Source organism: Paraphaeosphaeria sporulosa (genome assembly GCF_001642045.1).
Source record: "Paraphaeosphaeria sporulosa strain AP3s5-JAC2a unplaced genomic scaffold CC84scaffold_11, whole genome shotgun sequence".
NCBI classification, from domain to species: Eukaryota; Fungi; Ascomycota; class Dothideomycetes; order Pleosporales; family Didymosphaeriaceae; genus Paraphaeosphaeria; species Paraphaeosphaeria sporulosa.
Window position 1 is genome coordinate 1,002,572 of NW_017253370.1, and position 25,582 is coordinate 1,028,153.

The following is a 25,582-nucleotide window of genomic DNA, read 5'->3' on the forward strand; positions in this document are numbered from 1 at the left end:
AAGCTCTGCTTACATCGGCGAGACACCAGCAAAACAAGGTTGCACAGCTACCCCGCAACACACGGAGCCATTCGCAGTTTGAGAGACAGGTCCTAGGGTGCTCAGATCCAGTACAGAGGCGCTTTACGGACCATGGCTCGCGGGGGGTTCATCTTCGGATCTCTGTTTGCAGTATTCGGCGCGGTGTTCTGGCAACTTATGCTGAGAGACCTTTTGTACGTCACGCTCGGTGTTGGCCGAGTAATACAAAGCGTCGATGAGTTTCCATACAAATGTCGAAAGATTACAGACAAGAGGTTGTCAGGTTGTGAAGATTTATGGCTGGACGATCAGCAGAGCATGTAACGTGCCTCCGCAATCTAATATCCTCCAGGAACTGATTCAAGCAGCTTGTACGCTGCATGTGCGAGCACCGAAGGTCGACTTGCATGGAACGAAGCGTAAGTGCTTAGTCCACTGCGCCAAGCCTTTGTCACTCATCCAGAACTAGTGTGATGAAGCTCAATGTTTCTGCGAGAAGGAAAGGTGGTACTGAGGTCCTTGCTCTTTCAATCGACAAGAGCTTGCCCGATGGCTCTTTCTCCTACCGTGCACTCCAGCTCGACAACTTCCTCTCCCCAACGGGCGATTCCTCAGTCGATATCCTAGGCTTCGATGTCGAAATCATCGACAAACATACGGTTCATTTCTACCTCACTAACCAACGTCCACCGGTGGATGCTCAGGGTAAACATATCGATGCAACGAAGCTCGGTGCGAATGCTACGATTGAAGTTTTTGAGCACAGAAGAGGAGCCAAGAGTATGAAGCATTTGAGGACTGTGTGGGACCCTGAAACTATGTATACGCCAAACAACGTTGCTGCTGTGGGAAATGGTGCGTTTGTGGTGACGAATGATCACTCGAAGTCTTTTGGGTTGGTGAGCTTTGCTCGTTCCACTAATCTCGAACACATCAAATTCTAACAGCCTTTAGCGCAAAAGTTTCGACAACTACATTGGCGGCGGTGGTGTCACTTACTGTTCACCTACCTCGACATGTTTTCCTATCACGCCACCTCGAACCTTCAGAATGCCGAATGGACTAGCCCGCGGCGCAGATGGACTCATTTACGTTCCGTCCACCATCACCGGCACTATCTCCGTGTTTTCTCTCGCATCATCTGCTGAATCCGCGAGTATCCCTCCTGCATTCACATTGGTTGACACTATTCATGTCGGAATGCCGCTTGATAATCTGGCACTGGATGCGAGTGGCGATCTGTGGATTCCTGGGTTTCCTAACGGCGCACAGGTGATGAAATGGACAGAGGATCCGGTGGGAAACAAGTCGCCAGCGACAGTATGGAGAATTAAAAAGGTGGAAGGTGTATATGAGTTGGAGAAGGTGCTTGAGGATCGCGAAGCTGCGGTTCTTAATGGTATTACCACTGTGAGGCACGATGCGAAGACTGGGAGGTTGTTCATGGGAGGTGAGTAATGCACATAATGCTTGGATGGATGCTGACGGAAACAGCTGTCTTCAATGAATTCGTGGTATGCGATCCTATCGCGTAAAGCTAAGTACAAGTCTCTCGACCGACTGGCCTTTGTCTGTCGGCAGCTGCTCACGAACGAGAAGCCTGGATGGCTGTGCAGCTTGGAGTGAGGCATCCGGGGCCGAGGACTACACCGGATGTAGGGTTGAAATTTGAGACGCGTCCGAGGTGTGCTTGGGGTAGGGAGTGTACCAATGGTAGATGTAGTGAGGCTCATTCGTAACCGGTTAGTAATGGTGATGGCCGGGGCGGTGGCGGACGAGGACGCCGCGGCGGGCCATCAAGCAGTAATGGCCCTTCACGTGGCGGTGGTGTGCTGAGGGGCCCTCGAAATGATGGAGGTAGAGGCAGGGGCGGAGGAAGGCGTCGTTGAGATGCAGAAAGGCCGGGTATCGTACGGTGGTGACATTTCAAAATGTTTGCGTCACACAAAAATGACTTTGAGTGCGATCAGTCCACATACTTGCTACCATAGGCCAACGAACTGTACTGGGTTGTGTGTGCTAACGCTTCCAGCATGGTCTGGATGTGTTATCGGATCCAGTTGTTATTCCATTAAATCGAAACACGCGCGATTCACTCGTAGGGAAATGTCAGGGATATCCAATGTTTGCAGGTTCGATATCCTTGCTAACCTTCACATCATTTCTTAGACAAGGTCGGAATACCGGACTTCAAGTATCTATCGCACGAGCGAGGACGCTCTTGCGAAAGATAATTGACCTCACCGGGTACACAACTCCCATCGCTCCAGTACTATGACCTTCAACTGCCAGCACTGCCTGTGGCAAGCGAGGAAGGTCCCAAACACTCCACAACACCCCGGCCCCTCCCATGCAAATATAGTCACACATACCAAGATATATTTCCCAGTGGATCCTCAAAATGTCCCAAACACCGCCCCCACAACAGCTAAACCCAACACAGCCAAGCCGCCTACACCGAATCCCTTGGTCTTCACTCCCCCTCCAGCCTTATCTATCACGCCCCATTGACCCTCCAACCTAGCATCCATAAAGCACTGCCAAGCCTTTGAGGCGCTTCCCTTCACTACATGTGCCACGAGCACACATCCGATTGCGTCAGCCGGCATCGAGTTATCGACGTAGAAGCTCGGCGCTGTGCCAGTGCAGCGTTCCAGGATGGCATGGTTGCCGGTGTTGTTGGTGACGTAGATATACGGCTCTGGGACGCTGATTTGCGCGGGATTGACGTGCCAGTCTGGCGGAGGCTGGGTGCAGGTTGCGTTGATGGTGATCCAGGAGGGAAGTGCGGGTTCCATGGTAGACATGTATTGGTGAGTGTAGTCAGTTTTCTGGGACCGATTTGATTGAGGTTGTAGTGAGGTTGAAAGGTTTTGGTGGGAGTTTTGTAAGAGTAAAGTTATTCTGCTCTTGCCGTCGAAGGAGGCTGCGTGGACACGTCTGTTTGCTTGCAGCACGTCACGGATGTCGCACACGCTGCGGTCGCGCGGGGAATATTTCATCTTGCAAACGGGATGCTACTACCCTCGAAATGTTGTCATCACTGTGGAACATCTAGTCCCCTCACAACGAAAGCTAGCTTGCCTGTCATTATGAAAGTTCACAGATACGAGGGACCTCTGACTGTCGAAATCCACCGTGTCAACAATAGATCCCTTTTCACCAATCATCTTCGGCCTTGTCCTGCGCAGAGAGTCCATTATATACCCACAAAAACTGGCCGAAACACACGTCTGTCTAAGAGTACCTCAATAATTTTGTCCCCTTAGTGCATTCGCCCTTCGAGTTCGTATCTTCGCCAATAACAGCCATGCAAACCGTTTCCATCCATCTCAGATTCCAACCCATTGTCAGGTTTTCCAGGAAAACTCCCAACAAGCTCGTTGGTGGGCCACACCATCGTCGATGACGCTTCATGTATCTCTGCGCATTGACCATGCAGTTCAGAAGCTTCGGATCCGGATTCAGTGGAGAACTTCGAATGTACCGGAGCTCTTCGCCTTCTCATGAACCAGAAGAGACATAGAAAAACAGCCGCTATGACACCGAGACTGACGCCCATACCAATTCCGGCTTTTGCGCCTGTGGACAGGCCGTTTCGCTGTGTTGCGGAGCCCGTCAAACTCGATGAAGGGGTCGGACTGCGTTGAGTTGTCGTTGACGTCTGTTCTTGCGTTGTGACCCGGCTCTCCAGTGTAGTCGACACTGCCCCGGAAGATAATGAAGTTTCTTGCGCTGTAGCTGCCGAAGCACCCAGACTCGTCTGCGCACTCGACCCCGCCGACGAAGCAAAAGTCCCAGACGTCGTTGCTAAGATCCCAGCGATGCCCGACACCAGGAACGGGTTCTGTGCATTTCCCAATTGCGCGCGGATGGTGTACGAAGCATCTTTCATCAAGCAGCTCGTAACCCCATCTCGAAACCACTGCGGCACTTGGGTCCAGACCTGTGCGGCGCATAGGACTTGTTCATCAAAGCAGGGCAGATCATTCCTGTAGTATGCGCACTCGCAAGGGCCGGGCCACACGGTGTTTGTCGTGACGGAGTTGGTGCACTCAGTGCGGATGCTGTCCCAGCGGGAGGCACACGAATTCATGGTTAGGACTGCGGCGTTGCATGCTGCATCGGTGTATGTTTCTGCATGACAAAAGGCTGCGAGGAAAACATAGACGAATAGACAATGGTAGAGCGGTTTGATCGGGAAATCAGCCCTTGGAGTAAACGGGTTTGCCAGCCCTGCGAAATACATGGCTGGACGAAGTCGATAGACTGCGATGAAGATGTCGGACGAGGCTCCTGAGGCTCGCGATACTGTATCAGCCACTTATGTGTTTTCCCCTGCCAGTGCTAAGGACGGTCATGGTACGACAACATCGACAATAGGCTTAGCTTATCTCCAAACTAGGGTGATTATCGCCCCCACGCTGAGTGGAATTTTTGAAGGCAACTTAAATCAATGTAGAGTTTCATCTATGTAGGAGAGAAGCGCCTGATACCAGCGCTACCGCAACTTCACAAACTCTCTACGTCGCACCCAAGAAGCCTACTAACTCTCCAGGTGCAAAGAAGCTGAACTCGCAAGCACGCAACCGTGAAAGCTGGTAATCCACACTAAAGATACACAACACTCGATGCTAACTGCAACAAGCAAGTGGATAACCTTCTTGAAGCTACTCTAGACGAGTAGCTTGCCGCTCAGAAAGCATCCCGCCCCGTGAGGGTTTGCAAACAAAACGTCGTCTGCTTGCAGTCCCGCATGTTATCCAGCTGTGTGCTGCCGCAGTCCTGCGATTTGTTGCTGTCACTACCCTTGATCTCCCTCAATACCGAGGTGCACTGTGGTCGCATGCGATTGCAGTGGACGATGTTTTGCGTCGTGCGGAAAAGATTATTTTCTGTCCTTGACAACCCTCATCCCTCATCAGTACCACCCAACAAGACGTTTGTGGGGCAGCCCCACCACGATTCAAGGTTCGCTGCAAAGCAGTAGCAACGCAGAGAAATCTCTACATGAAAGTCAACAAGCGCTTATTAGGCTGTTGGCGACAGCCATCGCTGTGTTGACTTACCTACTTGGGCCTCAACAATCAAGCGTGCTTTCGGCCGATACTATTCAGGCCATAGGATATGAGGCGACATTGAGTGAATAGTATCTCGCATTGGGTATATAACAGAAGCGGCAGCACTTGCAACTCTCACCCGCGTCCACCGAGTGGCATCTACAGCGAAACGAATCCTCAAACCCCATCTCTAGGAAAGCTAGACACCAATCCCAACGCCATCGCTATGCATAACAGGTAAACAAAAGAGAGCCGATCCGCACTATGGCAGGGGGTCTTCCACACGCAAGCCTCGTCCCGAACAAAAGAAAAGAAGTCGCAAGTGTCGCGTCGATCGTATCATCGGCTTGTGGTCGGGTAGTCGTCCGTCGCTGATTCAACCTTATACCTCCGTCCAATGCCTCTTCTCCCCGACCTGCTCAAACTCATCCGCCCACATGGCACGCCTCCTCGCGCGCTCTTCGCGCCCAAGACAGCAGAAGAGTCTTGCAAACGGGTTCCTTCTCCGTGGAGCGACGCCGTCGAAGGGGCTTTCTTTGTAGGCTGATGGTGGAGAAGGTGGAGGGCTGAGCGGGATAGTCGCGTTAGCGAAGATGTCGGAGTCGCGGCGACGGGGGCGGGTGTTGGTGAAACTGTAGCTGTGCGCGGAGGCCTTTTCGTTTGGTGAAGGCGTGGCGTCGGAGTAGCTGGTTGGTGTGGTGCGGAATGATGTGTTGATAGGAGACAGTTCTGGACGCGTAGCTCTTGGTGACGGCGGTAGGCCGTAGGGCGAGGTAGCAGATGTGGACATTGTGGGCTCGTGTCTCAAAGGACGGTTTTTTGAAAGATGATATTGCTCGAGGCGGAGTATGTAAGTCGAGCCTCTGTTTACGATAGTGTATATAGATGGCGCTGTGGTTGTACAGCAGCAGTAGAAGGTCGAACAGAGTTGGCAGAGCGACAGCGACCCGGGGTAGCACAAAGATATACCGATCTGCGACCTCACGCATCGGCCTCCTTATATTCGGCCCTCAGCTGCACCTCCGCCGTAATAAGAGCAGGGGCCCGCGCACTTCATGCCCCAACGTCAAGCCGGGGGTGAGGCCTCCCGGGCCCCTGCCGTCGCCGTGAGGCGTTCACAGCCGCGTCCAGGAAGATATACGCCGTCTTCCGCCAATGAAGCGCCGTACGATGCGTGCCTTAGGAACGCGTCTGCGTCGAGCAGGGGCATCCTGTTTATACAAACATCAGTTCGGTAGTTTCGAAACCGCGCATTTCATGCGATCAAACACTGTGGCCTCCGTTCGGGGAAAGTGACTGTCCATCACGGACTCCGGGGTGGGGTGTGCACACTCGCCAGAAGAGACAAACGTCGGGTCGGTGATTGGGTCTCCGGCGGTTCGTGCACTTCTGAAACATCCCACCCGTCGCATAACAGCGAGGAACTGCTCACCGCGGACACCGCCGCCAGCTACATCAGGTCGCGGTCTCTGGTTGACAGCCTACCATATCGCCTGTCATGCGTCGAGATATGTGGCGCTCGCAGCGCTGTTTGGACAGTGCAAGGGAACTTACTTCGCATGGAGGCACGGCTTGAACTCAAGAAACAGCCCACAGACGCAATCCTCCTCGATGACACCCTCTCGTGCGCTGCAGCAACACACGGAATGAGACATGCCACCAGAGCAACAACAGGTCGCAAGGCACCCACCCTCTGCGAAAACAACAGCTGTGCCTTTTGCACACATGGTCGAGGCCCCGAAGAGCGGTCTAGCGCGCATACAGCGTCTGCCATCTCTGTGGGGGCGCGTTTGTTTAACGCAAACAACATTAACGATCGTTCGATAACGATCTTCATCTATATGCGCAGGGTCCTGCGCCGCTCTGCGGCGTCTCGGTGGAGGTTTGTGGAGGCGCACGACACGGCGCTGCGGCACAGCTGGGAGCCGTAGACACGTCGAACGGCTGCAGTGCGAGAAGAGTCTGAGTTATTGTCATCAGCAAACTTAAGCTTGCCGCAGTGCTGTGCTCGGATCGGAACGAATCCGCTCTGGTAGGGTGCTGCTCGACGGTTGAGGATTCGCGTTTCGCATTTGTCTTGCGTTCCATCCTCCTGCTACAACTTCAGTCGAACGTCAGGTTGCCAGTCGTGTGACTTTACAGCTCGACATCTGTGGCTCACCTCATGGGCTCGGTAGCTGCCTGGCAGGTTGCGTGCGTCCACCCTGGATTTTATTGTGCCGGGGTCAGTTCGCCATTGCATGGCCATGGACATGTATAATAGCGGCACAGCCGACAGTCCACCTCGCCTGATTTACCGACATGGCAAGCGCGCCCGCGCCGTGCTGTATGCGCTGGCGCGAAGATCAATTACATGCGATCGGTGAAGGTTATTGAGGCGAGTACACCAGCAAGGCTAATTTCGCCAGACGATAGAGTGTCGCTGTGCCAGGAGAAGTCTACGTGCTGTACGGTACCCCGAGGCTGGCAATACGTAGGCTAATATGTCTCAGGCCTTGTCTCGATAAAATACTGTAGTGGTGCGGATGCGTCCCGGCCGAGTTGGAAGCTCTCGAGGTTGGCAATGGGTGAAATGGAAACTGCGCCCTCATGCAGACCACAGCAAATGTTCCCAGCGCCCTGGACGGAACAGCGAATCAACGGAGTCCCTCTTCATTAACTGCTTTAGCTGCCAATGCACACATGCGGTGCATCTTTGGACCACATGTTCTTGAATGACCAGAAAGACATGCGATTCGCTGTTAACCCATAGCCTCCAACTCCACCGCATCCCCCTCCCCCCTCTCCTCCCCTCCCGCACACCCCTCCACCAACCTCCTACACCCCTCGCTCCGCGGTACCACCCGACACTCATACGGCAGCGGATGACTCACCACCCCGGGCTCGAACCTCACCTCGGGCAACTTGTCACTAGTAGGCAAGATGTCGAAGACCGCCAGCGTCTGCGCGATGGTGATGAACAGCGCGTTGTCGGCAACGTACCGGCCGGGACAGATGCGGCGGCCGTAGCCGAAGATGAACTGGCGGGGGTCGGGCTCGGAAGAAGGAGGCAGGAAGCGCGAGGGGTTGAAGGCCGAGGGCGAGGCGTAGATGGCGGGGTCGTGGGTGAACCACCTGGGACTCTTGTCAGCAAATGTTTACATGCTAATGGAAGCCTGTATCTCGATCGTGAGGCCACAGTTGAAGTAGGGAATCGCTCACCAAGTGTTCGGCAACAACATCGCACCCTTGGGAATCCGATACCCCATACACACATCCTCGGCGTCGCTGGTATGCGGAAAGCCCATTGGGACGACGGGGTGCCAGCGGTGCGTCTCGAGCATGATAGCGTGGATGTATGGCAGGCTGTCATTGTCTGCAGCGACGGGGAGACGGTCTGGCCCGACGACGCGGTCGAGTTCTTCTTGGGCTTTTTTCTGCACGTCTGGGTAGAGTGTCATGGCGAGGAAGAAGGTCATGAGGGAGGAGACGGTCTGGGGATGGTTAGGATGGGCAGTCTGGAGGATGGGGGTGAGGTGGGTGATAAGATGTTCCTGAGAGGGGATAAATCTCGACGCAACAACTCAAGAAGGTGACGTGAAGGGGTGGTGTCGGGAAACTCACAGTATCAGCGCCAGCCGCAAACATCGACAGCGCCGCCCACTTGTGGATGCGCTCCATGCGCTCATCCGCTCCCTCCGTCTCGATGACCTGCGACAGAAACGAAGTCTTAGCCCGTCCTTCGCGCATCTGCTTCTTGACAAAAGCATACGGCTTTTCCACGCAGTCAGACAAAATCTTAGCCATCTCGCGACCAGTCTTCCGGTACGCGGTGCCAGGGAAGCCGTCGGGGAGGTATTTCACTGCCACTTGTTAGCCAGCCACTCCCGCAGCCATCGCTTCCGCTAAAGCAACAGTAGCCCATGTCCTTTCGGTACCGTCTCTCCTTCTAACCAACCAGACTCGTACACAACAAATAGAGGCGATCCACGGCCTGCACTTACACAACGGGAACACATCCACCGCCCACTTTCCTGGCACCGTACTCTCCGCGAACGTCCACACCGCCTTCCCCGCCAGCTCCACCAGCGGGTCCCTCCCCCTCATCCTCGCCGTATACCCATACGTAATCTTCAAGATAACCGTTCCCGCCTCCGTCCGAATATGTTCAAACAGCTTCCTCGGCTCCCTGAGCACATTGACCAAAAATCGCGCCGCCTCCTCCTCCTGCACCTTATCAAACGCCAGCACCGAGACCGCCGAGCTTGTAACCTTGGTGATGTTCCTGCGGTGCAATTTCCACTCGTCGTTGTGCTGGCACATGGCGGTCGAGTGTTTCCAACCGACGACATCGCAACTGAAGTTCTGGTGGGGGCGGCCGGAGTGGATGAATGCGCGGTCGCGCATGAGCTCAAAGGCCAACTTCGGATCATTCAGGATGATGATGGTTTGCCCAAGGACGGTCACAGAGCTGATTGGGCCTGGGGTATCACGTCGTCAGGAGTCGTCCACGGGTAATGTGTACCTGATACTGGCAGGGGTACGTGGAAGCGAAACGTACCGTACGCATCTTTATGCTTGGTCCAGTGGTCGTATTCCATAACCCCAGGCTTGGGCATGTCAGTGGCATTGCCGATCACAGGCCAGCCTTTGGGCCCTGGGGGTAGAGGGCGCGCATTGCGGTCTTTTTGCAGCAATCTCTGGATTGCATACGCGATGAGCAGACCCAGGGTACCAAAGGCTAGTGTGGCTGCGATTCCCATGCTTGCCGCTTCCTTCCTTTGGCTGAAACAGAAGCTCTAATAGAATGCAGTCTAGAAGTATCGTAGGACAGGGCCAGTGTTAGTCCTGTTGGTATAATTATATCGTATGATGTGGTTCAGCGTGGGTGCGAGACGTCGGCCTGCTAAACGACGATCGCGAGGTGCTAAGCTACAACCCCTGCTACTGCGCAGGAAAGCGCGTCTAGCATCAAATCAACAAATGCAGGTGACATGCTGCACTCCAGGCGCCGTCTGAACGAAATGCGGAGGTCGTCGATATACTGGGCGTACACGAAAGAGGGTTGCCCACAGATACATTCCAACAGACGAAGGCCAAAACTCGCCCGGGCGCATTACTTTGTCGGGCCACCCACTAATGCAATGCCTCATGGATACAAGGCAAGCGACGATATCGACCAAGATAAAGATTGTCGCTACATAACAACTCAACGCAACGTTGTACCTGAAGCAAGTCAGCCAATCGATGGCAGCATGTTCAAAAACAAGTCACGGCTCCACCACAATCCCGGTAAGATGAGGTTCTGCGGTTATTTTCGTCTTCTCACGAGTCCATGACTAGCAAGTGGCCACGAAAAACTGTTGAAACCTAGTGATGAGGCTCGTCCAATCCATGGCCCCTCCATGCCGTCTCTGACAACTGCGCAACAAACTCTCCACGCGTACCTCTCAGCCTCCAATAACCAAAACAAGCCAATGCAATTCGGTTCCATAGCAATAGTCGTAAAGTCGTGGCGAGACACCGTAGCAATATCAGATGACCCCCTGTATGCGCTTCAAAGCCGCTCATCAACTCTCCAACCAAAAGGTCCTGTCCTCAGTTTCTTTCCTCCTTCCCATCTTATTTCAAACCAAATCATGTGGGTATCAACACAACGCCAACCATGCAATGCATGCGTTCTTTTTCGGGTTTGGGCGGGCTAAAAGGAATGATTCTGCCACCGGCAATGGTGCCGAGCGATCGAAATGCGAGTGTAGACATGTTGCAGTGCGGTTATACCAAAACATATAATACCCTGAAGATGGTACTGCCCGGAGACTTTTTCACTCCCCGGGGAGTAGATCACCACAGTGTCGAGACATAAAACGCGCAGGCGACCCACTATGCGTAGTAGGTACTACCGCGAAGGTTCGGCACGGTAGTACGCTGTGGATTGGCTGCTTGGTGCTGAACTATGCAGATGACCAGCTGGCCTCTCCGTCGATGGGAAGTTCTCAAACATGACTCGTCGTTGTGGATGTTCGAAGTCATGCCTCGCAGCTCGAGCATCTGCACTAGTGTGTGGTAAACGACCGGAGTTGTTTGGACTGCTCATGAAGAGAAGGGTATCTACGGCATCTTTCTCGGCTTGTTGACTGGGCATGCGCAGAATGCCTGGCCTGGGGGTCGCGGGCGTTCGGAGGCCGGCACCTAGGTCACTGAAGTGTTTTCGCTGCGACGAGCCGAGCAGAGGTGGAGCATGAAAAGAAGCACTCGAGCGACGCTTTCTTCGAGACTCAAACTCTGGTGCTGGACCGAGCATTAGACCGGTGTTTGCACCAGTGACGGAAATGAGGTTGACCGCAGCATTTAAGGTAGGTTTGGTTCCAGGTCGCCAAAGCGCTATTGATCATTAGCAGGCATCGGAAAAGTGATACCATGGTACAACATACAGGAAGGCGTCGATGCATAAGATCTGGAAGGATCTGATGGTGTCCTCTGGCCCGGGGATATCATCATGTGGTCGGAGTTTTCAGAAACACCGCTGGGTCTTCTGCGGCGTTCTGCTGTTGTGGGTGATGCAAACGCCGGTCGAGATCCGGGCGTTCTGTTGGCGACGGAGTTAGGTGACCCTTGCTGCGAAATCCTCTCTTCAAGTTCGTCAATGGACTGTTTCTCCCAATTGTTCTGTACTTTGACCATTGCATACGAAAGACGCGTTTTGAGCTGTGCCGACAACTATAACAACCGTCAGTCAAAAATAGGCCAAGAAGGCTCAGGAAATGTCTGGATACGATGCACGAGCGCGAATCGGAGGTCCTCGGATCCAGACTTTCACCCAACCTTGGATAGTTCTCGCGTACCTGACCAATGCGACCACTTGAACCGGCCTCCATGCTCTTATTGCGTTTATGACCCATGGTGGGCGCGGTAGGAGACTCATTTATTATTTCGGAACCCTTTACTGATCCATCGGCTGCTCTCTTGAGACCCTGCATTGCTGGGGAATCCAGCGACATGGGACTGGCTGCTGTGTCACCAGTTCGCGGCGCGTTCGCGGCATCAATCCGTAGCGTGTCTGGCCCGCGGGGTCGATCCGGTGATGGTGGAAACGCATGCACTATAGACGTCTTCTGAGCCGACGGAGTCTTGGACAAAGGCGGAGATGTAATCTCGGTGTCTCCAGCAGTTGATGTCGAGAGGTTACTTGAGGCCGACGGCAATCGAGGCGCGGAGAAGGTGCTTGAGGCTGCGGAGATGTACGACTCTTGCGAATCAGGTAGCTCGCGTTGATACAAGGAGGGCATTGGGGCCGTCATCGTAGCGTTGGGGTCTACTGTCGCAATAACAATGCGTGAGTCGCGTCTCTCGATCGCTAAGCGTGCAATGGCTCACTTCGTAGTGGGGTAAGCCCCTCCGTTCAGCATCCAGTCGACCGTGGTCCAATATGTGAGCAAAAACGGGTTGTCGTGCTAGAGATACACGATATGAAGGCTATTGCCGTAGTGATGGACACCTCAGTGATTGCGGGGGGCGATGTTGGCCTGGCACTGGGGTACGTGTCGTGCGGTAATGCCTAGTCGCGTCGCGATCGCGAGCGTCGGGCGGATGACCGTCGTTCGTCAAGTCGGAATTGAGAGAGCAAGACGAGCGCAAACGCGCAATGTGCTCGAATGTTCGAATGTCGCGTCGTGAGAGCGGATGGAGCACGAAAGGCCTCGGGGGCGACCGGGCGGGCCGAAGGTAGGATGCGCTGCAGAAGCGTGATCACGAGGAAACTTGTGGGTCTACTTTGCGCGTTGATGCGCGTATCAAATGGGCGCCAACAGCGCGAGGTAATTAGAGTGGCGATTAGCCCAACAAAGACGCGTTCGCGGAAAAGAACAGCTCCACAACACACTGTCAAGTTCCGACGAAAAAATATCCAGGGGAGTTATCTTGTAATGAGAAGAACATTCGCGGTTGCCTGCATTGGTTCACACCAGTTCCCACAGACGTCACGTCACGATCGATCCTCGGCTGTGGCCCGACCTCACCAACGTTGAAAGCGGCCTGCGTTACAGTGCCTTCCTCATTTGGTGTACCCGATTGTCCGAAGTTTCAGGCCACATTCCCCTTGGTGACTGTAGAATAGTTCAAGGATTTTCATCTTCTCCTTCGATTTCGCCGTTGCTCGTGCACTGTGAACCACAAAGTGCCCGGCCAGCCTTATCGGCGTAATATGAAAGCGGACCCCGAACGGGCAAGTTCCAGGTGACGATGCGTGGGATCTGCATGGACGTCCATGTGATCGAAGGGAGATACTCTCAAAAATTGTGCGGCACCCTTTGATGATACGATGGCCTCTCGAGTAGTACAACCTCCGAGCGTGTTGCGCTGTTCGTTGGTGATATTCGTGGAGATGAAGGTTCAAAAGTGCGCTCTGATGGTGTCTCGGAAGCCCCCAGGGTGGCTGCTGGCTGCTCACCCAAGGCGTTTCCATGAGCAGCGCGCGCGCAGGAAGGCGGGCCGGGAATGGGTTTGCCATGCAGAGGCTTGTGTTTTGCGGCGACAACAGCAAGATAATGGTTGAGTAAAGCGCAGGTGTTAGAGTGTTGGCCGACAAGGATTTCACTACAGCTGAATATGCGGCATTGCGCGCTTTTCACAGGTGACGAGGGAGTCATTCCACGCACAAATGTTTGTCGATGAGAGAGCGCTTCTAGGAATTCACTGCTATCAGCATGCAGCAAGCTTCAACCGCATTTTCCATCCAGCAAACCCCACAACACACACCACCTAATTCGCAACTGAAAATGACGCCTTTCCCTCGCGAGAAAAAGAAACAGCGAGCCCCAAACGGGACCCTGCGAAAGCATAGGACTTGCAAGGGTCGTGAGGACCGTAAGCCCCGGGCATGGGTTCCGCGGTGCTTGGCACCAGTTCAGAGCAGTTATGAGGCGACGAGGGCGGTGAAGTAGGGGCAACGAGTGAGAGTCAGGACAAGGAAGAGTCACGATAAAAAAAGAGTGGGGAGAGAAGGAAGCACAAACAGGCCAGAAGTGGCGGGTGGGACCGTGAGTGGCGAGTCAGGTCTCAAGCTCAAGTATAGAGACGCTCTGAGGACGGTGAGAGAATGCAGAATCTTTGCGCACGAGCGGCGTGATACAGTAGTTGGGACAGAGACAGATACTATGAGGAAGGCGCTCTGGCGTCACGCAGGCGATCAGACCTCGGGCAGGCACGACCCACACGCACGATGACCCAACGCGCTCCGAACGTCCAAGACAAACACAATAGCAGCAAGGTCAGTTCGGTGCAGTGGACAGGTTCGTTTGCAGACAAACTACAGAACAGAGTATCGTTTCACATCCCCCTCCCCTGTTGTGCATTCCAGACATGCAGTCCCGATACAAACGCCAAAAACGCCATCCCGAAACGCCGCACTTATTCCCAGTGTACTGTAATGCACAAGCTCAAGCAACACCGCTGGCCTTTCGGTACGTCAATCCACCGCCCCATCTTGCCGCCCCCTCCGCCACGCCTCCCCTGCCTTCCTCAGCCACCTTCCCACTCACATCCCTCCTCCGTCCAGGCGTCCCAAGATCGGAGTACTCGCCATCGTACGGACTCATGTAATCCACCCCGGACCGACTCACCACGCGCGGCGACACTCCAGTGCCAGGCGTATAATTCGCCTCGCCCGTCTTGCGCACGGAGGCGAAGCTTTTCTTGTCGAGGCTGAAGGGAACCTGCACGTTGTCGATCTTAGGTATCGCGGGGGCGTTGGTGGTGTACTGCTTTGCTGCGCTGGGAAGGGCACCTCCGCGTGTGCTCTTTGTGGGTGAAGAGCCGGGCGAGTTGGCGGGCGAGGAACCGCGGATTCCCTGCGTCGCGGCTTTGAGGTCGCCGTAATAACGCCCTGACTTGGCTGATTTGGCTGACTTGACAGTGTTGGAGCGGTTGAAGGTGGCCTCGGTGGAGACGGATGTCACAGTTGTGGTGCGCTTGAGGGGCGACGGGGGAGGCGTGTTTTTCGGTGCGGCTTCGCGGAAGGTTTTGGAGGGCGGTGGTGTGGGTGGGTTCATGCGGAGGGGCTGGGGCATCATCATGGGAGCACGGAAGTCTTCGTCGTCGGAGGCGTTATCGTAGGGGGATATCACACCGTAGCCGTGGGTTCTGGGCTTGAAGAGGGATTGCTTGGGCTCCGGGTATTGGTCTTTCTCGTTCTCGTCGTACACGAACCAATTGTCAGATTGTAGTTCACGAGAGTTTTGCAGAGCGAGGTCTCCGGACGCTTCGTGCTGCTTGGAAGACCTGGCTGTCGTAGCTGTCGATGGCGGCGTGTAGAAGTCTTGCTTAGACGATGAAGTGATGAACGAGTTCGGCCGGGAGTTTCGCTTGATTGCCTGTTGAGCGAGGAAGGCTTTCCGCTCCGCTAGGCTCTGGTCGTCCTGCTCTTCCATTTGGAGAAGATCGTCTCGGCGGTTCAGGTCTGCACGTGACTGTCGTGCAGAGTTGGCCTGCGCAGACATGGTGAACTTCTCGCGCGACTGCCTGGCTGAGTTAGGTGTGTGTGGTGAGTACGTTGTATCCGAGTTGGTGCGGGTATGCATGAAAGACATCTGCTTGCGATCGGGACTAGGGATCTCCTTCTCGGTGATAAGAGGCGCAGCTTGGGAGTTCCTGTAGTCCGTATTGAGAGTGGTGGTCGTCTGCGCACTGAAACGCTTGTCCGCTTGCGTCAATGGAGTAATGGCCGAAATGGAGGAATTCTTATGCTTGTGCTTGGTCTTGCGTCGCGAGGTCAAGTTCTCCTCCAGGGGGTTCATGTCCGGAGGGAGACGAGCGATCTTGCGAAAGATGTAGACAAGGTAAAGATCCAGTACGATCGACGCCAGATGCAACCCCGCCACTGTCGTGGCAGTGAGCCATGCGGTAAGCAACACCTTGTCCGTTTCCTCGTCAGTCGGGAAGAAAGTCCGCCACCGTCCTTCTGTTCCTGCTTCCTCGTTCAGGTTCCGCTTTGACAGCAATGCGGTGAAGACGTAGAAGGGTATGAAGCCGCAGTCCATGACCAGGGCGAAGAAGTGGTAGCTCGCAGAGCTCGCCGGTGGACGCGACTTTGCATTGCGCAAGAGGTGATAGATGGCGTAAAGGCATATGACAATGTCGACGCCGGGCTGGTTTGGTCAGTGTGTGATGTTGAAGAAATTGATACAAACATACGGGTATTCTCATGATCCAGGATTCAGTGTCCTGTGCGCCCTTGATGAAGATGGCGCAGAGCAGGGCCCCAACGGCGCCCAGGAGGGTGCATATGCGCAATGCGAACTGGATCCATCTCACAACCTTGATGACGACCTTGACCCTTGGGTCCATGGGCGTCGCACCCGTGTTGCCATAGGGAAGCACGACATAGCTGTCGGGGTGCCTGTTAAAGTTGATGAGCGGGCCCTCTGGCTTCCTCTTGGGCGACGGCGGCGGCAAGCGACTCGCTATGGTGACGGCCTTTGGGTTGAACGAGTCGCGCTCGGAAGGCGCATCGTAGAGGTAGGGCTGCCACTGCTGACCCATGGTGACGACACGCAGGAAGGCAAAGGAGTGCACGCCTTCGAACGCTCAGCAGCGAGGAATGGACGAGGTCGCTTAGCTTAGCAGTGGAATGCTGGCGGTGCAGGGGACGGGTTGATCAATGTGGAGGGCCATGCGAGGTATGTATACACGGGTCGCCATGGCAACGGGCGGCACAATGGACGAGTTCCCCAACGGTCCCCAAGCGGTTCATGACGTGATGGTCCGACGCCGGCCGTGCATGTGGCTGCATGAGGTGGAGCATGTTCATGGTTGCTTTGGGCATGGTTTTATTGGAGCTTGATGGTTTGGACATGGTTCGGCCGTGCTGCCGGAATGCAGCGTTGGTCCAGGTTGTTGCGTGGAGCTGGCGTCGGGCCCCGGCACGGGTTCACGAGCACATGCATCTCGACCGCCTCGTGACAAATGCGAAAAGCTCTCAACGCTTGCGCAACATTTGCGGCGCGATGTGTAGGCCAGGAGCGACATCAAGACCGCAGCGTGCGGGTCGTCGACCACAGCGGGCACGCCTTAGTCAGCGGCACGCGCCTTGGACGAGGGCAACTTCTCCCCGTACAGGCTGAACACGATGAACGCCAGCGCCCACGCACGACGAGCGCCCTACGTGTGCGCTAGCTGCGTCCGCAGGCTCCGCCATGCTGCCCCGCGAACAGCACGCACATACACCACAAACACAAACAGGACGAGCCGCGTCTTTGCGGCCGCGCCACGCCATGCGCTGAAAGCTCCCGCACGCGTGTTGCACCTCCCGCGCAATGGCTACAGCACGGCCGCCGCGAAGCCGCTGCGGCTGGCCATCGTCGGCTCGGGCCCCGCCGGCTTCTACACGGCGCACCGGCTGATGAAGCAGGTGCAGGATGCCGTCGTCGACATGTACGAGAAGCTGCCCGTCCCGTACGGCCTCGTGCGCTTCGGCGTCGCGCCCGACCACCCCGAAGTCAAGAACTGCCAGGACACCTTCGAAGAGGTCGCCGCGAGCCCCCGCTTCAACTACATCGGCAACGTCGAGGTTGGCACGACGCTGGCGCTGTCCGACCTGAAGCCGCACTACGATGCCATTTTGTTCGCCTATGGGGCGTCCGAGGACCGCCGGCTGGGCATCCCGGGCGAGGACTTGCCTGGTGTCTATTCCGCGAGGGAGTTTGTGGGCTGGTACAACGGGCACCCGCAGTTCGCTCACTTGAAGCCGGAGCTGGACCAGGGCGAGTGCGCCGTCATCGTCGGCCACGGCAACGTAGCGCTCGACGTCGCGCGCATCCTCGTCTCCCCGCTGGCTCAACTCCGCAAGACAGACATAGCCGACCACGCCGTCGCCGCCTTGGCCCGCAGCACCATCACGCGCGTCGAGGTTGTTGGGCGACGCGGGCCCCTGCAGGTACGCTCCGCAGTCATTCCAACACGACCTCACTAATATGACATAGGCTTCATACACGGTCAAGGAAGCTCGGGAGCTTATGCAGTTCGACAGGGTCGGATTCGAGAGCGCTGGGCTTCACAAGTTCTACCCCGAAAATACCAAAACGCTGCCGCGCGTGCAGCAACGCCTCGCAGATGTCCTTCTAAAAGGCTCGCCAGTGAAAGCCCATGACTACAAGAAACGATGGCAGCTGTCCTTCATGCAGTCACCGCACGCGATGCACGTCAAGAAAAACCGCTTCGGCGAGCCAATCGGGGACCGTGTTCACTCGATTGACTTCCAGAAGACCGAATTCGTGCCCGGCGCAGACCCCATGTCAAAGGACGCCCGAGTGCAGCTCACAGACGAGATTGTCACTTCGGAAGCATCCATGGTGTTTAGGTCGATAGGCTACAAGTCTACCCCTTTGCCCGGTCTGTCCGATCTCGGCGTCCCGTTTGATGAGAGACTCGGCATCATCCCGAACGACGCCCATGGCCGTGTCATATCGCCCTCGGCAGGCCCTGGGAATCTATCCGCGGGCCATCTCCCCGGGCTGTACGCGGTCGGATGGGTCAAGCGCGGGCCAACCGGTGTCATCGTCAGCACAATGATGGACGCATTCACGACTGCAGATGTCATTGTCCAGGACTGGAGCGCTAGCTCGCCTTTCCTGAACGGCGAGAAGGGCCGGAGCGCAAGCACAGGACTGGGCTGGGACGGAGTCAAGGACAGCGTGGTGGCTCAGGGCGTTACGCCAGTCGACTGGGAAGCGTGGAAACGCATCGACAAGGCGGAGCGGGAGCGGGGCAAGGAAAAGGGCAAAGTGAGGTTGAAGTTTGTGGACGAAGAAGAAATGAAGGTTGCGGCTGGCCTGGCATAACCACACGGCATACATACATAAGCATACCACCTAACTCAAATTTGACCCCGCATCTCAAAGACCAAACGCTCCACGACCAAGTCGATCGCACGCGTCTTGCTTCATACTGCCTCTCCTCGTATCTCGCGCGCAGATTCTTTCCACCTCTCGCACATCCTCACGATCGCGTCAACGGGAGCATAAACAGCGCAGGGCCAATCTCGGTGCCCTCTTCCCAGGACACACCTGCCGTGCGCGCCTCAGGTACGTTCCATGCTGCCCTAGCGCCCGTGCACGCCCATGCATGCGGCGCGAACGCTTCGCTTAGATCCCTGCCCGTGGCCCTAACGTGGGGGCGCGAAGCTTGATGCCGCCAAGCTCAAACACCACATGCCTCAGCAAGGGTGACGTCGAATGACAAGATGATGCGAGACTCACTACGGCGTGTCAAGCAATGGCAAGAGATGAGGCAAGCTCGGCGAGAGACGGTACCAAGGGGACGAGGGAAACGCATATAGAACGCCTGCTCCTCGCGGGTCATGCTATAGCATCGCTTCTATTGTCTTCACTTCCTCCGCTTCGGCTATCTACTTGATCGTTTCGTTCCTTTCTACAGCTGGGCTGTCATTCGTTCATACTGCATACCATTTTTGCTTCCTATACAAATACCCTACAACTTATACCATATTTTACCAGCTTTCCATTCATATACCCCAGCCCAGCAATCACAATGCGTTTCTCCTCTTCCGCCATCGTCTCCGCGCTTCTCGCGACCGGCGCCCTTGCCGCCCCCACGCCCCTCACCAAGCGCGCCGGCGTACTGACCGCCAAGTCCTACGCCGACTTCCAGGTCTCGGATGGCGTCGCTGGCAATGCCCTCGCAGAGGTGCAGGCAAAGTTCCCCGTACGCCTTCTCCTCCCTGCCTCATCTCACCCACCATCGATCCCCCCCTAACCTTAATCCTAGATTGATACTTCGAACCTCGCCAACGTCGACCCCGCCGACGCAAAAATCATATCGGATGCCAGGCAGACCGCCGAGTCCGCCGAGACGGACGCATTTAACCCGGCCATCGCAGCGGCATCTGGGGATGCGGCGACGGCGCTGCAGAACGGCAAGATCAAGAACAAGGTGCTGAAGCTGCAGCTCGAGGTGCTGGATCTGGGTATCAGCGCGGCGCAGAGCGGGAAGGACAACAGCGCGAAGATTGCGCAGGAGCAGAAGAAGTTGGACAACAACATTGCGACGGATAAGAAGAACGCGGGGCAGGCGAGCAAAAGTGTGCAATTCAGCGGGTAAAGAATAACCATTGATTTGAGTATATGACGGAGTGTACCGCTGCTGTCGAGGAGGCCACTGGATTAAATGAATGTCTATGTTCCTAAAGATTAATTTCTGGCTGGAGCACTCGCTTGGTGTCGACGAGAACCACAAAGTGATGTGTCGTAGATTAGCAGGACAATAACATGGACCGCCGTCCATTGATACCAAACGTCCCCTAGAGCTTATCCTCTTGCTTGGCCCGATCGTGCAGTCTTTCCCAGCTACGGCTCTGTGTTCGACTCCGTCTAAGCATCCTCCTTTTTCACCGGGCGTTCGTCGAACAGCCTGTACCCATCCAGTTTGTCGTTCTCGTCGAAGTAGATATGGATAGTCTGCGCGATACCCTTGCTTGCTTGCTCCGCAGTGGCTGGGCGAGCTGTGATATGGATTCTGGGATCCGTGTTACTGCTATTGGCAGGGTTCCTGTTATTGTGCCGTCAGTGTATCTCTTGCGCCAACTCCGTTTGGTCAACTTCTACTTCAGCACCGCCTGCGTGAAATGAGATAGCTCCCGATTCATTGTGACCTCTTCGATGAGAGGGAGAAAGAGTCTTGATTCGAGGGGACTGTGGAAATTTGACTGTCTGTAGTTGTATTTGGGACTCCATACTTGTGTATATTTCCCTCTCCCTTTTCTGAGAATCGTGTCCGTTTGTCGATGACACTTTATTTCTTTAATGCAGACAGCCTCCAATTATCTTGGCGGTTACGAGTACATTGCGGTCCATAGCTCTGCTTCCATTACTTGTGCTCCAAAAGTCATCTTTGGGGACGATTGGGGCCATCCGCTTGACTTGTGGAGCGCCGGTTGTACAGAAAGCCCAGACCAATATGAATTGCCAAATAGTTTATTGAGTACTGCTAGATCTTCGAGCTCCTTACAGGACAACCCCCTTTCGATACGATAATGCTCACGAAAGACAAACTGATTGAGCAGATGGTTGAAGAGATGGGCCACTGCCGGATCGATGTACGGCGAAGTCGCAGCGGAGAGAGTCCAACGATGACGATGATGAAAAACACACGCTCGAAGACTGGTTGACGGAGTTATCTTTTGATGAGGTGAAGGAGCCAGAGCTAACACGAGAGTAATTGGGATTGTGGGTAAAGATGATTAATTACGTCGCTGATGAGATTAGAGCCGACAGAGAGAGTTCCTGCTACTGAAGCAATGCTTGCTTTTGTTTCGATTGAAGTCATGTCAAAGCGATGAAGCTGCATGATCGAGCTCCACAATTCCGTTCACCAGGTGTTCCCGCCCACGCGAGATAGCGCAAGCGCCTGCAGGGAAAGCTATGACCACAACTGTGTCTAACCTCATTGCATCATCGATCAACACCTCATCCGCACACTCCTCACCCAAGCAACACCACAATGCTGCACCTCCTCCCACTCTCCACACTTCTCCTCCTCCGCGCTGTCCTCGCGACCCCATCGCCTCCACCCGCCGCCCGGCCCCTCCCCCTCCTCATCTGGCACGGCCTCGGCGACAACTACGCAGCCGACGGCCTCCACACCGTCGGCGACCTCGCCATCGACGTCAACCCGGGCACGTTCGTCTACTACATCCGCCTCGACGAATCTCCCGACTCCGACAAAACCGCCACTTTCTTTGGCAACCTCACAGAGCAGATTGCCTCCGTCTGCGCCGACCTCGCCGCGCACCCAATCCTATCCTCCGCGCCGGGCGTAAATGCACTGGGCTTCTCGCAGGGCGGGCAATTCCTGCGGGGCTTCATCGAGAGGTGCAATGTCCCGCCTGTGAAGAACCTGGTCACGTTTGGCAGCCAGCATAACGGGATCAGCAAGTACCAGATCTGCGGGGCGAGCGACTGGCTGTGCAAGACGTACATTGGGCTGCTCAAGGCGAATACGTGGGGCGCGTGGGTGCAGTCGCATCTCGTGCCTGCGCAGTACTTCCGCGCGACGAACGACACGACCGGGGAGCCTACAGACGACTACTTGGAGTACTCCAACTTCCTGGCCGACGTGAACAACGAGCGGGAGGAAAAGAACGCGACGTACAAGGAGAACCTGGCGAGCTTGGATAAGTTCGTGATGTATGTGTTTGAGGAGGATACGACAGTTATTCCGAAAGAGAGTGGCTGGTTCGCGCAGGTTAATGCGAGTAGTGGGGAGGTTACGGCCCTGCGGAACCGCACGATATATAAGGAGGATTGGATTGGGTTGAGGCAGTTGGATGAGAAGGGGGCGCTGGAATTTAAGACGACAGCGGGCGGGCATATGCGGTTGAGCGATGAGGTGCTGACGGAGGTGTTTGAGGGGTACTTTTCGCCGGCAAAGGGGAGCTGGGAGGGCCCAAAGAAAGAGTCGCAGGAGCAGTTGGAGTTGTAGGGCGGGCTCCCATGTCCTTGGATGCCTTTCTGGATGCCGGTTCTGTTCCTTCTAGCGGCGCGTCTTGGCTACGATGATGGTGTACTCGTCGTTTACGACAATGGTCTCTTCGTTGTAATGTTAGTTGTAGCTCAAGATGACTGGACGGTAGTGTAAAATAGCAGACGGAGAAAGAATCTGGTATTCATTCATACATAAGCAGACCAGCCTTTTAAGCGCCCAACGCCGCGAACAGGTGATGCACATAAAGCAAGGTTAATTCGCAATCAACGGCGTCTGCACCGATTCAAGCGCTTCCTGCTTCAGCTTGGTCCGTTTCTCCTTGCTTATTGAGCTCTTCTTCGCCTGCTCGGGGTCCTTCTTGCTCTTCTTCGCCTTCCTGCGCTCCCGCTTCTCCTCGAGGTCCTCGTCGTCCAGCATCTCCTCCTCCCACTCCTCCCACTTCTTGCGCTTCTCGCCCTTGTTGCTGGCGTCCGTGATGGCCTTTGTAGGCGCCGCGTCGAGCACCTTGTCGTCGTCCACCCACATCTCGTCGTGCACCCAGATGGGCAGCGCCTTGGTCGTTGGGCCCTTGATGTACAGCCCGCGCACGTTCCGCCACTTGTGCTCGATGTGCTTCTCGATCAGCTTCTCGACCACCGCCTCGACGTTCTCCTTGAGCTGGGCCGGGGTCATCGACAGCTTGCCGACCTTGATCGAGGTGTTCGTCGACGCGCTCATGCTAACATACGTGGCGCTCAGCGCGGCCTCAATCTCCTTCGCGACGCCCGCAGCGGTACCGACAACATTCTCCTGCTTCTTCTTGTCGTCCTTCTTGCTCTTGTCGATGAAGGCGCCCGCGGTGAGCCGCACGGGGATCGGGCGCTTCGATTTTGTGCCGTAGAAGGTCTTGCCGAGGGCTTCGGCGACGATCTTGGTGACGCGGTCGTCGACGAGGAAGACATCGTGTTCGGCGAGGAGCTGGCGCTTGGTCTCGAACGACTTCCACTTCTTCTTGAGTTTGTCGACGCCGATGACGCGGGCAACCTTTGTGCGGAGCTCGGTGGGGAACTCGGAGGATTCGAAGATGAGGTCCTTGTATGCGCGCTGGGGGTCCTTCGTGAAGATGCATATCCGGACGTCGCCACCGATTATGGGGTGGGGGAGGGGACTGTGAGATGTCAGTAGTCATTCCGGATGCTCTGTTCTCGCAGACGTACAGTTTTGCGGGCTTCAGACGGCTGGTGTCGTGGACGTGTTGCTTAGTAGTGACAGTGAGGAAGATGGGCTGGTCCTGATCTGCGGCGTCGTCTTCGTCGGCGGCGAGGTTCTTCTTGTCGGCCTTATCCTCCTTTTCCTGTGCATGCTTCTTCATGTGCGCAATGAGTCCCTTTGCGGCCCGTTCGACTTGCGCGGGATCCAGCTGGTACGGCGACCCGGACTTCTTCGTAGCGAGCGCATTCTCCTGTTTCGGTGCGGCTTTCGCGACAGCTTTTGATTTCGCCATGTTGGTGAAGTGTGGGTTAATCCGACGAGCTAGTCCTGGCTGTATGAGGTGCAAGAGGAATGTTATCCCAACTTTCACCGCTTGCGCCTGCTACTTCCAAAAATTCTGGACTGCCAAGATTTCGCGCTAGTCCACTCGGCGATGGAAAAACGTGGTATCCGATCTACAAAGTGGGGTTAACCCTAGACAAGCCTCGGCCAATGAACGCGTCTAGATAGGAAGACGCATGCAACACAGGCTACCGAATCTCGCCCTCTGAAAGCTGCAATGCAGGCTCCCGAGCCGACGAAATCTTCGAACCACGTCTTTTGAGCCTAGGCACGACATTGGATGTCATTTGCGCTGACTGCAGTGATCCTGCGGCGAAGCTGCTCCCTATGGATGGCTCCGGTCGCAGGAGGTGTTTCCTTTCTAGGCACACGCGCAGGGCAGCCGGAACATGCTGTCTCAGTCCAATTCGCTCGCATGTTTTTGGGCATCCGATTGTGCAATATTCAAGCCGAAACAGCGCCCAGGTTACCGTCATGTCTCGACGCGTCCTGGTAGAGCTCGCTTCACGGTATTACTCGCTTCACTGCGGGCTGGTCGCGGTTCACGGTCCACCGCGAGTACAGAACGCGTAAAAGTGGGATGCTGCACAAGATTTTTCTTACGCCCAGGTAGTGACGTTTCCAATTGACGTCCCTCGTCCCACATTCCGAGCGCTACTGCATGATTGTGCTGTCTATAGCACTGTTTGCAGCCAGATCAGGCCTTGTGACCAAACAGCAGTGACTATGGCTGCATTCGCAGAGACATGCAAACTCGTCCTGCCATCTGGTAGAGCGTTGGAGAAACTCCAATTGGTGGCACATTGGACGATCAGGCTGAATCCGAAATAGAAGGTTGAGCTCGTTCTCCCTGGCCCTGCAGATGGTACACGAGCTTGATTGCTGCGAGCAACGTTGGCTCATCACACGTGCTCCAGCGCCGGTGTGGCCAATTGATGCGGGCAGGCGAAAGCCGACGAGGGGCTGGGACGGCACAGAATTATATAACAGGAACCGAGCGAGTGAACAGCCCTGCCTGACCAGTGTCCTTGTGCACAGACTTATGAATGGATGCCGGGCGCCCTAGCAGCAGCTGTTGACAGCGCACACGTCGAAACGACAGCTTCAAGACAGTTTCTGATAGAAGAATGAGTACTAGAAGCAAATGCCATAGAATTCGCAGCATGAAATAGTGTCGAGCTGTACCTAGGCGGTGCTGGGAAAAGGCGTTCTCGTGCTCATACTCCGCACGGACTCAGGCGCGCCTTCCATTCGCGCCTACCACCTCAATCGCGCCTACTCCACACCCGCGACGTGGGCAGGCGCGACCAACCTTTCTCTTCACCAGTCCTCGTCATGGCCGATTTTGTGACCGCTTCCTAAATCAACGTTCACGCTCTTTTGTCCGTCTACCTCTACCACAACAGCCGATCATCTGCCGGCTGCCCGCCCTGCACGTCCAGCTACCTCTGGACGAAGGCACGACACGTCCACGTTGCGCGTCTTCGACTCGA

General features: G+C 55.5%; 13 protein-coding genes across 13 annotated transcripts; 5 read left to right on the forward strand and 8 right to left on the reverse strand.

Moving 5' to 3' along the window:
- Positions 1-132: 132 nt before the first annotated feature.
- Positions 133-1,556, forward strand: CC84DRAFT_1221649 (serum paraoxonase/arylesterase-like protein; the record flags this gene model as incomplete). Its single annotated transcript, XM_018183292.1, has 5 exons — positions 133-341; positions 390-440; positions 491-920; positions 976-1,471; positions 1,516-1,556. The coding sequence occupies 5 exons, from the start codon at positions 133-135 to the stop codon at positions 1,554-1,556; spliced, it is 1,227 nt and encodes a 408-aa protein (XP_018031482.1).
- Positions 1,557-2,417: 861 nt separating this feature from the next.
- CC84DRAFT_1180184 (uncharacterized protein) lies at positions 2,418-2,819 on the reverse strand (the record flags this gene model as incomplete). Its single annotated transcript, XM_018180460.1, has 1 exon — positions 2,418-2,819. One exon carries the CDS (start codon positions 2,817-2,819, stop codon positions 2,418-2,420), a length of 402 nt encoding a protein of 133 aa, XP_018031483.1.
- Positions 2,820-3,240: 421 nt separating this feature from the next.
- CC84DRAFT_1229870 (uncharacterized protein) lies at positions 3,241-4,270 on the reverse strand (the record flags this gene model as incomplete). Its single annotated transcript, XM_018183681.1, has 1 exon — positions 3,241-4,270. The coding sequence occupies one exon, from the start codon at positions 4,268-4,270 to the stop codon at positions 3,287-3,289; it is 984 nt and encodes a 327-aa protein (XP_018031484.1). The 3' UTR covers positions 3,241-3,286.
- Positions 4,271-5,463: 1,193 nt separating this feature from the next.
- Positions 5,464-5,937, reverse strand: CC84DRAFT_1154610 (uncharacterized protein; the record flags this gene model as incomplete). The annotated part of the gene is made up of 1 exon (XM_018176900.1): positions 5,464-5,937. Exon 1 carries the CDS (start codon positions 5,869-5,871, stop codon positions 5,464-5,466), a length of 408 nt encoding a protein of 135 aa, XP_018031485.1. The 5' UTR covers positions 5,872-5,937.
- A 1,885-nt stretch (positions 5,938-7,822) lies between these two features.
- Positions 7,823-9,938, reverse strand: CC84DRAFT_1154613 (cytochrome P450; the record flags this gene model as incomplete). The annotated part of the gene is made up of 5 exons (XM_018176901.1): positions 9,622-9,938; positions 9,065-9,541; positions 8,685-8,923; positions 8,283-8,554; positions 7,823-8,195 (listed from the first exon to the last, which is right to left on the reverse strand). The coding sequence occupies exons 1-5, from the start codon at positions 9,821-9,823 to the stop codon at positions 7,823-7,825; spliced, it is 1,563 nt and encodes a 520-aa protein (XP_018031486.1). The 5' UTR covers positions 9,824-9,938.
- Positions 9,939-10,756: 818 nt separating this feature from the next.
- On the reverse strand, positions 10,757-12,489 carry CC84DRAFT_276880 (uncharacterized protein). The gene is made up of 3 exons (XM_018185725.1): positions 11,906-12,489; positions 11,495-11,780; positions 10,757-11,444 (listed from the first exon to the last, which is right to left on the reverse strand). The coding sequence occupies exons 1-3, from the start codon at positions 12,359-12,361 to the stop codon at positions 10,960-10,962; spliced, it is 1,227 nt and encodes a 408-aa protein (XP_018031487.1). The 5' UTR covers positions 12,362-12,489; the 3' UTR covers positions 10,757-10,959.
- Positions 12,490-14,334: 1,845 nt separating this feature from the next.
- CC84DRAFT_1168269 (uncharacterized protein) lies at positions 14,335-16,696 on the reverse strand. The gene is made up of 2 exons (XM_018179356.1): positions 16,251-16,696; positions 14,335-16,204 (listed from the first exon to the last, which is right to left on the reverse strand). Exons 1-2 carry the CDS (start codon positions 16,596-16,598, stop codon positions 14,498-14,500), a joined length of 2,055 nt encoding a protein of 684 aa, XP_018031488.1. The 5' UTR covers positions 16,599-16,696; the 3' UTR covers positions 14,335-14,497.
- Positions 16,697-17,457: 761 nt separating this feature from the next.
- CC84DRAFT_1101656 (FAD/NAD(P)-binding domain-containing protein) lies at positions 17,458-18,895 on the forward strand (the record flags this gene model as incomplete). The annotated part of the gene is made up of 2 exons (XM_018174925.1): positions 17,458-17,991; positions 18,038-18,895. The coding sequence occupies 2 exons, from the start codon at positions 17,458-17,460 to the stop codon at positions 18,893-18,895; spliced, it is 1,392 nt and encodes a 463-aa protein (XP_018031489.1).
- A 709-nt stretch (positions 18,896-19,604) lies between these two features.
- On the forward strand, positions 19,605-20,174 carry CC84DRAFT_1101775 (uncharacterized protein; the record flags this gene model as incomplete). The annotated part of the gene is made up of 2 exons (XM_018174933.1): positions 19,605-19,778; positions 19,842-20,174. 2 exons carry the CDS (start codon positions 19,605-19,607, stop codon positions 20,172-20,174), a joined length of 507 nt encoding a protein of 168 aa, XP_018031490.1.
- A 269-nt stretch (positions 20,175-20,443) lies between these two features.
- Positions 20,444-20,718, reverse strand: CC84DRAFT_1221657 (uncharacterized protein; the record flags this gene model as incomplete). The annotated part of the gene is made up of 2 exons (XM_018183293.1): positions 20,444-20,621; positions 20,678-20,718. The coding sequence occupies 2 exons, from the start codon at positions 20,716-20,718 to the stop codon at positions 20,444-20,446; spliced, it is 219 nt and encodes a 72-aa protein (XP_018031491.1).
- Positions 20,719-20,947: 229 nt separating this feature from the next.
- On the forward strand, positions 20,948-21,144 carry CC84DRAFT_1056271 (uncharacterized protein; the record flags this gene model as incomplete). The annotated part of the gene is made up of 2 exons (XM_018173541.1): positions 20,948-21,044; positions 21,083-21,144. Coding segments are annotated over 2 exons (159 nt in total), but the record flags the coding sequence as incomplete, so codon positions are not given.
- A 392-nt stretch (positions 21,145-21,536) lies between these two features.
- Positions 21,537-22,756, forward strand: CC84DRAFT_1168271 (palmitoyl-protein thioesterase 1 precursor). The gene has a single exon (XM_018179357.1). The coding sequence runs from the start codon at positions 21,573-21,575 to the stop codon at positions 22,551-22,553; it is 981 nt and encodes a 326-aa protein (XP_018031493.1). The 5' UTR covers positions 21,537-21,572; the 3' UTR covers positions 22,554-22,756.
- CC84DRAFT_1199142 (ribosomal protein L1) lies at positions 22,727-24,122 on the reverse strand. Its single transcript, XM_018181604.1, has 2 exons — positions 23,753-24,122; positions 22,727-23,703 (listed from the first exon to the last, which is right to left on the reverse strand). Exons 1-2 carry the CDS (start codon positions 24,037-24,039, stop codon positions 22,809-22,811), a joined length of 1,182 nt encoding a protein of 393 aa, XP_018031494.1. The 5' UTR covers positions 24,040-24,122; the 3' UTR covers positions 22,727-22,808.
- Positions 24,123-25,582: the final 1,460 nt, after the last annotated feature.

Coding starts and splice junctions, on each gene's coding strand:
- CC84DRAFT_276880 (XM_018185725.1), bottom strand. CDS start 12,361: ATGACGGCCCCAATGCCCTCCTTGTATCAACGCGAGCTACCTGATTCG. Junction 11,781..11,905: donor CAAGTGGTCGCATTGGTCAG/GTACGCGAGAAC, acceptor CGGTTGTTATAG/TTGTCGGCACAGCTCAAAAC. Junction 11,445..11,494: donor TTATGCATCGACGCCTTCCT/GTATGTTGTACC, acceptor AATGATCAATAG/CGCTTTGGCGACCTGGAACC.
- CC84DRAFT_1168269 (XM_018179356.1), bottom strand. CDS start 16,598: ATGGGTCAGCAGTGGCAGCCCTACCTCTACGATGCGCCTTCCGAGCGC. Junction 16,205..16,250: donor CCTGGATCATGAGAATACCC/GTATGTTTGTAT, acceptor TGACCAAACCAG/CCCGGCGTCGACATTGTCAT.
- CC84DRAFT_1168271 (XM_018179357.1), top strand. CDS start 21,573: ATGCTGCACCTCCTCCCACTCTCCACACTTCTCCTCCTCCGCGCTGTC.
- CC84DRAFT_1199142 (XM_018181604.1), bottom strand. CDS start 24,039: ATGGCGAAATCAAAAGCTGTCGCGAAAGCCGCACCGAAACAGGAGAAT. Junction 23,704..23,752: donor CGTCTGAAGCCCGCAAAACT/GTACGTCTGCGA, acceptor GACATCTCACAG/TCCCCTCCCCCACCCCATAA.